At 40.7% G+C, this 10,743-nt stretch overlaps 1 protein-coding gene across 1 annotated transcript in view; it reads right to left on the bottom strand.

Annotated features, from left to right (window-relative positions):
- Nucleotides 1-10,743, bottom strand: part of SYT14 (synaptotagmin 14) — a 78,342-nt gene that overhangs the window by 31,591 nt on the left and 36,008 nt on the right. The window contains exon 3 of the mRNA XM_040430190.1: nt 2,671-2,942. Coding sequence (XP_040286124.1) covers nt 2,671-2,942 — 272 coding nt within the window. The remainder of the gene's footprint in view (nt 1-2,670; nt 2,943-10,743) is intronic.

The following is a 10,743-nucleotide window of genomic DNA, read 5'->3' as shown; positions in this document are numbered from 1 at the left end:
CAATGCAGTGTATATGTGCCCAGTACTACAAGAAAAGGGTCCTGGAACCATCATCTAGTCATTTCTGGAAGGGTTTGCTGTTGGCAGGTTTGGGGTCCTAAATGCTAGCTGCATATCGTCATGCTTGTGGTTTAGTGACCCCAAAGGAGGTGACAGGTACCCTTTAATACAGCTGAACACGAGGAGAAAATGGATACGTCAAATGTGATTGACCTACTTGACCAGACGTTGCAGGTCTTTGGGTCAACAATTAATGTCTATGGACTGATTAAAGGGGTTGTCCAGTCAAAAGTGCAGCAAGTCATCCCATTTTATGAGGCAGATGGGGCGCCTTGCTGAAACAGTAAACGCCGCACTCTTCTGGTCATGTGACTGTCAGGGACAACAAGGGTCAGAGCCAGAACTGATAATATAGTCTGATGGGTAAAAGTTTTCTTTTTAGTTGGACAACCCCTTTAAGGGTGTTTTCAAACACTTTTAACTGATGACTTATAATTATCATTTCATCAGTGGGGGTCCTACACCCAGGAACCTTCTAATCAGGTGTCTGTGAAGGCACTGGTGCACTTCTTGCAGCTTACCCTAGGCCAATGATGTCAGGTTCATCAGTCACATGGCTTAGACACAGCCTAGCCCCATTAAATAAATGGGGCTGAGATGCGATACCAAACACAGCCACTATACAATGTACAACTCTATGCTTGGTGAGACCGATGCCTTCTCAAACATCTGATCGGCGGGGGTCCGGGTGTCAGACCCTCACTGATCAGATACTGATGACTTATCCTGAGGTTAGGTCATCAGTTAGAAAGAGTCGGAAAAACCCTTTAAGTCTTCACGACTTCTTTACTATACGCTTTCTTGGTTCTCCACTTTACACCCTGGTTGGTGTTCGCATCATATTTACTTTAATAACATCAGAGATTAATTTTGCTTCTAATCTGGTCAGCATTGACAGACTGAAGGAATCGTTAATGAGCACAATTTGTGCTTGGAAACACCTTTTGACATTTACCAAACGGAGCTCAGGGGAGCGAATACACATAAAAGCCTTGATTAAAACGTATTTAAATATTCCGACTGGTGGAGCCCAAAATGTGAGACAGCAATTATTATTTGGCTCATATTTGACATTTTTATTAATAAACTGCTCTGCCATCCCTTCTGAGGACTTTAGATTAGTAGTACTACTGTTTGGTGCTACAGCTCTGCCTTGAAGGTTATAGCCAACAACTTCTTACTGTGAGGTGATATTTGATATAAAAAACCTCATGATTTCCAGGGTCCGCCTCTCGGGACTGCCATCTATTAGCCAGAGCTGAGAACACAATGAGTGATTCTCTCTGGAGGACCCGACACATCTGTGCTTTACATGGTGAGCCCATTAATTCCAAAGGCAAATGTGTAATGCTTCATTTCCCCCGTGGAGGCACTGCAGGGGAACTGAGCACTTGCTGCCAGGTTCACCCACAGAATAGAGCTGACTGCAGAGGATGTCAGGAGTGGAACAGCAGTAGGACCATTTATTCTTGGAGGGAGAATTTATCAAAAAAGGCTTAATGAGGGTGGAGAATCCTTTTGAAAATCTATTCCAGAAGACACCACAGATTGCAGCCACATATGCAGCGTTTCTACTGAATTTACTTTTTTTTTTCCCTGTCCTCCGACAGTTCCATATAAATGAACATAGCCATACAGATCTACAAACCATTTATGCTGAAGAGGTTCTGGTGGATCAGCAAATAAATGGAGGGCCTTAGTTTGGGATCCACATATTTTTTTTCTTATGGTCTGCGGCCTAAATTTGGGGTGTGGTCTGGAGTTTGAATTAATTTAGGGGTCTGGATTCTTTTTGGGGTGTGGTCTGTGGGCTGAAATTTTTTTTTAGGTCTGGACCGTCGTCTGAATTTATTTAGAGGTCTGTCTGAGGTCTGGATTAATTTGGGCATCTATACTGGGGTCTGAACTAATTTTTGGGTCTTGTCTGGGGTCTGAATTGATTTTGTTGCCTGGTCTGTGGTCTGGAATATTTTGTTTTTGCTTTGAGCTGGTGTCTAAATTAATTTAGGACTGGAGAGGACTTTGGCCTTTGGGTAATTCCCCACACCATTGTTTGCTAATGTTCTAGGGCTGTGAAAAAGTGATCCATGCAAAGCTTCTTACCATCTATTAAAATAAGGGAAGCCTTCAACTTGAGTTTGGCGCCATCTTTCTATGGACACCATAGATGCCACATGGTCCAACTTTATGGTACAAACGCATCTGCTTGACTCCTTATAAGTAGTAAAAACCATATAGCAACATTATGATCTATGTACCACTTGATATACTCTGCATAAAAGCTGAATGTCTGAAAGTATGAAGTCTGCAATGATCAAGTTATTCTGCTTCCTGTCTGCATATCTATAATATATATATAACGGAAGGATTTTTATTCTACACTCCTATAGCTGTCTACTTAAAACAATGGGCACCTATTGATTTCCAATAGTGACTGAGGAGTTAACCAGATATAAGCTGATCAATGAGTTTGCCAGCAAAACGACACCCATAGTCACCTGCTGTAGGCGATGTGAGATTATAAGACTAGCCAGAAGAAGCTTCCTCATAAGTAAGTGTTAAAATATCATGGCGTGGTGGGCTGCTACTACAGCTTCATGTATGACATACCTCTGGGCTCAGGACGGCAGTGCTATCGCTGGGAACATCTTCTTCGTAGCCTTTGTTCTGGAAGCTCTCTACTTCATGCCCTGTACTCCCCTCACTGGGGCACTTAGTATAAGAGTATCTGGGACTATTGCTACAATGGGATAGTTGACATTTACTATCCCCTATTTCTGAAGGAGTACAGGAGAGGTGAGGAGATCCAGAGTCGTCCTGGTAAGGTGGAGGCTGCAGCTCATCAAGTGGCGGTGTCCTCCTCATTCTTTGGATGCTGTTAGCTATAAATAAGAAGTTCCATTAGTTCTGTAATAATTGATAATCTCCTGATTTGTTAAACCACATTTGTTAAACCACGACCACATGTGATGGAAAAAATCCAGATTTTCTGCTGATTTTAACCTATGCACAGTGAAAATCTGCAGAAAGAACTAACATGATGTGGATTTCAATTCTGAACCACAAGTCAAATCCACAGTGTATCTGATATATGGGGACATAACTTGTACACTCTCTGGCAGGGAGCAGGTGATAAAGACACACAGCTCTGTATAAATAGTTACCTTATAATCCAATATTTCCCAACTGTCCCAATTTTCATGGGACTGTACAAAGTGGTGAAGCCTGTGCTCATTTTAAGAGACTTTTTTATGTTGTTTTTGTGGGTGGTCTCATAAGATGAGGCATAGGCTAAAATGTTCCTTGATTTAAATGGTCACTAACTTTTCACACAACTTTGCATGGATCAATTGTACAGAGACCACAATAAGCTTTGTAATATGTCCTATCAGTGAGAAATGTATAGTTCTCAAATTATCAGGAGTTTTTCTCCAGGAAGGAGAAACTCATGGAAGGATCATATTACGCACACCAATACAAGTCTATGTAGAGAGGAGGGGTGAGGAGTGAGCAGAAGCAGAGTGAGACAGAGCGCCAAGAGAGATACCAAAGGGACTGGTGAAGCTAAATAAGTTTATACACAAGTGCTTTATTCACAACCATACAGGTCAGTACTTCTCTGCAATGTCCGCCATGATCCTGGGGCTTCTTCTGAGTGAATAAGAGAAGGTTAGGAAGCAGATTCTCCTCTACTTTCTGTGTGCAGTGGATTGCAGTTAGTCTCCGCCAACCATGTCTGAGAGAACTGCAAACCAGACATTAAGCATGTACAGGGGAAACATGCTGAAAAATGCCAGATACGAGTCATACAGTACCCAGAGTGTTATTCCTCATGTACACACATTGTACTTTTAACTAATGCAGAGTTTTTTAAAAGGTTAGAAAGGCTTTAAGAATCAAATGTTGTCAGAAAAATGTTGACAGAAAAACATAGCTATTTTAATCTATAAACAGCAAACACCTGTATTGCAGTTCAGCTACATTCACTTCAATGGAGCTAAGCTGCAATACTAAACTTAGCCAATGGACAGGTGTGGTGCTGTCGATAGAAGCATGCAGGCATGTTTTTCTAATCCTGGACAACCCCCTTAAAATCTATGGACACCTTTGCACTGATTTTTTTAATTGCACATTTGCTTCCTTTCTAAATCGTTTTCATTAAAGATTTTGCTTCTGCAGACTGTAAGTCCTTCACCTAGCTGCTGGCGCTGCTGCTTCTGACAAAAATCTCTCTTAGCTCTTATTCTGTTTCTGATGGCTCTATCTGCTCTCCTTCTTCCTTCGATTCGCATAAAAGTTCGTTCCAATAGGGTACGGAGCTGTTCGGTGACACTTGGAACTGAACCTGAGTTCAGGAAATGTTTTTTTTACAGTGCAAATTAATAACTTCGGCTCATCGGAGCCAATACATTCTAATACTGTACGGAGCTTCTGCTCCGTACAGTATTGGAACAAACTTTTATGCAAATCGACTTCGGATGTTTCGCTCATCCCTATTTACAATGGAAGGCAGTGCTGCTGTTTGTGCAGCCAGTGGCTTAAAGCTGTAAATATTCAAAAAAAAAGACATTTCCCTTCTTGCGCGGTGTCCGGACAGATGCTGCTGGAATCCATGGCGGGTGTCCACTCGTAGTTTAGCTACATTCTGTGGGGCTAAACCATGAGCAGGTCTGCGACTTTCAGTCAGAAACCATGGTGTCTTCTGAGGCGGAATACACAGCAAATTTTGACAGTATGAAAATCCGCCATGTGTACAGTCCCTTAGGCTGCGTTCACATCACATTTTTGTCCCAAGTTTAACATATATGTGGAGGGGGGGGGGGGAAGGAAGCAGGATGTTTCTCCGTCCTGCAGAGTACAGTAAAGAAAAACATATGTAAAACATACAGTATGTGTTTTCTTCTACAATGAAACTCTATAATGACGGATGCCCCTGTGTGGCATCCACCAGAGACATCCATTTAATATATATGTACGTTATGTGTATAAAACCTGATGTGAACAGAGCCTAACATATACCAGTAATTTGTAGTTCAGTATTTTCCGAGGAAACACAAGATTTGTGATTGACACGGTGATTGTCTCGCTAAGTAAATACAATGGTTGTGACTCACTGGGATGAGCTCCATTATGTGTCCCCATGGAGCACAGGCACCACTCTTAGTGTAGGTAGAGTGATGCTAAGAGGGGCATCATTATTTCCGATAAACAACGTGAAAATAAAAAAAAAAGAAAATGCACATTTGGGTTCCATAATGTGCAGAAAAATGAAATATTTCATCCAGGTATTTATACAGGAAAGAGAAACTACAAGACTCCATGCATCTATAGAATTGAGCACTAACCACGATATGTGTCGCAAATGCTCCTTGAGGAAACCAGAATTCCCTGTTCAGACCAGTGGTGCCCAACTGGTAGCCCAGTGGCCAACAAGGACAATATATATGGTACAGCTGTCTACCCCAAGATATGCAAATGAGCTCTTAGCAAGTTCTGCCTATGATGCCACCAGATGTAAGGTAGCTATCCTATAAGTCAATGTTCAACCTCTTAAGAGGACTTAAGACATGACTTGGATAACAAATAAGTCGGCATCTCATCAGTGCAGAGCACAGAGTACCGGCTTAACTTTGTGAGAGGCCTAGGTCAGAATTCGAGGAATAATATATCTTCTTATGGAGAGAACCTAAACAGCATGAGGAGTCTTACAGGCCATGGAATGCTCCTCTGGAGTTTTGGGAAGAAGGTATGCACTAATGAGGGGCAATCATCCCGCAACAGCTGTCTGCAGATGAGATGCTGGTTTAATTATTATCCAAGTCATGTTTCAAGGACTCTTAAAAGGTTAAACATTCACTTATAGGATAGCTGCCTTACATAGGATAGCTTACCTTGCATTAGCATAACTTATTTGCATAACTTCTTCCTAGAATTCCAGAGGAGCATTGCCTGGCATATAAGCCTCCTCACGTCATTTAAGGTGCTCTCCATCATGAGATATTGTATGCCTAATACCCCAAGATAGTAACCAGGCCCTTATTCACTAAGGAAGAACAGAGGAGTTCCTGTATCTTCTCCCATGTTATGGAGGCACTGTGGTATCTTCAAAAGTTGCATTCTGTGTATGTTTATGCAAAATTATGCATTTAGTAAGTACAGTAAAATACATATAGATACCAGTAAACGCCTGGACTATGATGTCATACCTTGTTATTGGAAAAGTTATAGTCATCCCCTTCTACTACAAACCACTGAAGATCAGAAGACCTCAAACCTATTCTACGAAAGCTTGTTGTTCCAAACTTTCAATCCTGTATCTGTATCTTAATCGTGGTGACACCCCTGGCACCTAGAACCTAGGGTCTCATGACTTGCATTCCCATGCTTTAAGCAGATCACTGCACACCTAGAAATCTGGCATCCTCCTTTATTCCCAGTAGGTCACTATGTCAGGGGTGGCCAACCCGCGGCTCTTGAGCTGTATGTGGCTCTTTACCTCTCCAAAAGCGTCTTTAGCGGTGGAGCTGGGAAGCAGCTGTGAAGCCTAGTATCAGTTAGAGAACATGGCACGCGCCGCTCTCAGTGCGTGCCATTTTCTCTTCACTAGCACAGTTGAGAAGGAGGGAGTCCCTCCCTCCCTCTCCACTGTGACGCGGCTGCCGCTGCCACCAGTGGGGAGATAGCAGGGAAGCAGGGAAGAGAAGGGGAGGGGCTGTGGCCACCGCGCCACCAATGAATGTAATTAACATATTAATTCAAGTATAGGAGGCAGTGGGTTTCGGCGGCGGTATCACATACCTGGCATCCGGCCTTAATGACAGGGCATGCGATCCGCCGAACCACGGAAATTAACCGATCGGAGCCCCAGCAGTGTAATTGCAGGGCTCCGATCTGTTACCATGGCAGCCAGGACGCTACTGAAGCCCTGGCTGCCCTGGTAAGCTCCCTGCTGCCGTGTGTACTATGCACAGGGCAGCAGGGAGAGTGTGAGGTCCTATTCACCCTAATAGAGCTCTAGCTAATAGTAAATAAAAAGTAAAAAAAAAAAATTAAAAACACCAAAATACTAAAAGTTGAAATCACTCCCTTTCTCATTTTTACATATAAAATTTACAAACAATAAAAAATAAACACATTACATCGCCATGCCCGAAAAAGTGTGAACTATCAAAATATAAAAAAATATTTCCTATGTGGTGAACGCCGTAACAGAAAAAAAATCACAACCGCGCGATTCACCATTTTTAGTCACCTTGTCCCCCCAAAGAATAGGATAGGACTGCTCTATTTTGGGCCGACCGTTCCATAAAATATGGAATGCACACAGCTTTTTTGGTGTTTTATTTTTTTTCGAATGGTATCGAGTATCGCAATACTTTTTTGTGGTATCGAAATTGAATCAAAATTTGGGTATCGTGACAACCCTAGTAGGTGGAGACGTGCACTATAAGCTGACGCTGTGTGCATTAGGTCACAGTGGAGACCGTGTCAGACCTGCAGAGTAGCAGGTGTCTGATCAGGACCATGGGGGTCTGATCTGAGCATGGGGGATCTGGCCATGGGGGGGTCCTGCAAATGCATAATAGCGATGAAAAAAACAAAAAACAAAATAAAAACGCATCAATAGGCATTGAAAACGCAGAAGAACCGCAGGTGCATTTTTCCATAATTTCTGGATTCTTGTGAGAAGCTTTTTATGAATAATACTAATATATGTATATGAGAAGACTCTTGTCTGCTATAAACAGCATATGACTTTTTTTGAAGATAATTCTTCTTCCATTTGGAAAAGATCCACTTCGGGTTTTGGTGGGAGTCCAATAAGCAAGTGAAAGTATGGCCACCGAGGAAGAGGTTGGAATACCTTGAAACGCGTCTGAAGGCATACAGACTGGACTACCCACCAAAATCCAATAACTTTTTGCCTAAACTTCAGAACTTAATATCAACACTGTACATCCTGGGCATTGGAGCGGCAACAGAGATCATCTGTAAAGAGCATAGGAACGGCTTCTAATCCCTCAGCGGGAAACCACGTGACATCCAGTGAACCACGTGGGAGGCCGATCTTGGCGCACAAACCATTACGGCCAGACTTATCAGTGGGATTGCCGGCCTTCCAAGCAAGGGAGATACGAGCAGAGGCTGGGTGAGTGGCTAAACATCAAGTGGGACGCCACTGATGTTAGCCTAAATGTATACAACATTTAAGTGAGTAGAAATATACTAACAATAATTAATATACTCACCAACACCTGCATCTTTCAGTATATGTTCTGCAATAGTCTGGGACTGAATACAATAATACACTATAAGTACTCCGCTACATAGTTGCTGTATATATCCTTGATTTATCAACTCCTAAACTGCATTTCTGGTCATCCATCTGTATTTTGAATGACTATATGGAGACAATCTGATGCAGGATAAATCTATGCTTCTGCGTTTTGTATATGAATTCTGCCATTTTTTCAATTTGCTATTTGGAATCAATTGACTTTGCTATTCACTTACAAGCTATCTTTGATCATACTGAGTTCTACCTTTCCTATAAGAAAGTGGTCAGCTTACAGTGGATCAAATAATTACTGTATCAGAGGATAAAAACAGAGACTGTTGTTATCTGAAGCTGAAACAAAGATCGTTCAGTCTCATCAATACGGAAGCATTGCTGTATACTGATCACTAACCATTACTGATATGTCATGGAATCCACATTAGTTTGCGAGCTTTTCAATTTAATTTAAATTGGATTTATTTTAAGGGGACATTTTGTTTTATATTTATATTTTCTTATATCTGTTTTATTATTCACTCATTTTTAAGTCAATAAATTTGATGTTTTTTAAACAAATCTTACTATACAGATGGTGAGTGCCTGTTTTTCACTTTTAAACTGTTTATTTTGTTCTTTAGTGACTGGGTGAGCCACAAAAAAACAGAGCACCTTCACCATAGCACAAGGATGGGTGAGCCACTATATACCAATTATTCTCCTCAATGCTGTGGAATAAGCCCCATGCCTTGGTGAGCTGGCAGTCTTATTCACTTATAGAAGCCCTTTAAATTAAACCATTTGTGTGGTGCCGAACCATTTTGTTTCCTCGTATTTACTGTGGGTGCAATTTTAAGTGAGAGATTTGGTGCTCTAGTGTACGTGATGTGTGGTACATTAGTTAATAGAGGGCCCACTGCTTTATCTTTTAATACATGGTGCCAGTGCTTTTTTATAATTAATTCAATTTCCTTATGTTGTGCATTGTAGGGTAGGATGATCCTGATAGGTTCTTTCTGACTTTGACTAGTATTGATAGTGGTTTCTTCTGATCCAAAAAAGAGTTCTCTCTTCATAATTCTAACTTTAGTGAGTGATTTATCTAATATTTGTGATGGATATTTTTTTTATTAAAATTGTTCTTTCATTTGTGATGCTTCCTTTTCAAAATCTTCTTCATGGGTGCAGTTCCTTTTTAATCGTCAAAATTGTCCAGATTAATTTGTCTGTTTGGGTCTTAATCAACAAATCTAGGAATTCTACTTGTTGTGTACTGATATTGGAGGAGAATTTCAAATGATTCTGATTATTATGAATTGACTCTAAGATAACATTAAGTTTGTTTTCTTTTTTTTTTTTTGCCCTATAAAGAAGACATCATCTATATACCTATGCCAGAGTACCAGGTTAACCCCCCCCCCCCCCCTCCCAGTCTTGGCGCAATGTTTTGTTGTTCCCACTGCGCCCTAAACAAATTTGCATAACCGGGGGCGAACCTGGTACCCATGGTGGTTCCCCTAATTTGGCGATAAAAATCCAATTCATAAACAAAATAGTTATATGTTAAAATAAAATTAACTCCTTCTGCCAAATATTCTATTTGTGTTTTTGGAAGCTGACTATTTGTTTCTAATTGTGCTTTTAGAGCATTTAACCCTTGTTTGTGATCTATTATTATACACAGTGAATTTACATCAAGTGTCCCCAGAATCCAATGTGGTTAGTATTTAAGATTCTCTACTATTTTATTTATTTTGGTAGTGTCCCTAACATATGAAAAAGTCTTTTTTACGGTTGGTTGCAAAATTTTATCAATATACTGAGATAAATTAGACGTTAAGGAACCTATGCCAGAGATGATTGTTCTGCCAGGGGGAATCTTCTGGTCTTTATGATTTTTTCGAATACAGTAAAATACTGGTAAGCGCTGTTGAGTGCCCATTATGCCCATTATAAATTTATATTCATGTTCTTGCAAAATCCCCCTGTGCAAACCATCTCTGGCATATTTCCCAGGTGCGGTGTTGTATTCCTTAGTAGGGTCCCCTATTAATCTCGTATATGTAGATGTATCCATTAGTTGTCTAATACATTCCTGATCATATTTTTGAGCCTCCAAAATGATGATCACCCCTCCTTTGTCTGCTGGTCTTATAATTATATTTTCCTGTTTCTGTAATTGTTTAATGGCCTGTATTTCACATACTGTAAGATTATTTCTATTATTTGATCCTTCTTTTAATTTATTATCTCTGTCTCAACATTTTTCCTAAAGGCGGCAATCTCTTGCCCAATTTCTTTCCTAGGATACATCTTGGTTTTTGGTTTTAAGTCAGTATGTTGATATATATCCTGTCCTATACATTCTCTTTCCATTGGGTTTTTTAGAAATTATTTGCTATTCACTT

This window comes from Bufo bufo, chromosome 4 (genome assembly GCF_905171765.1).
Source record: "Bufo bufo chromosome 4, aBufBuf1.1, whole genome shotgun sequence".
NCBI lineage: Eukaryota > Metazoa > Chordata > Amphibia > Anura > Bufonidae > Bufo > Bufo bufo.
This window is presented reverse-complemented; position numbering and strand designations above follow the sequence as displayed.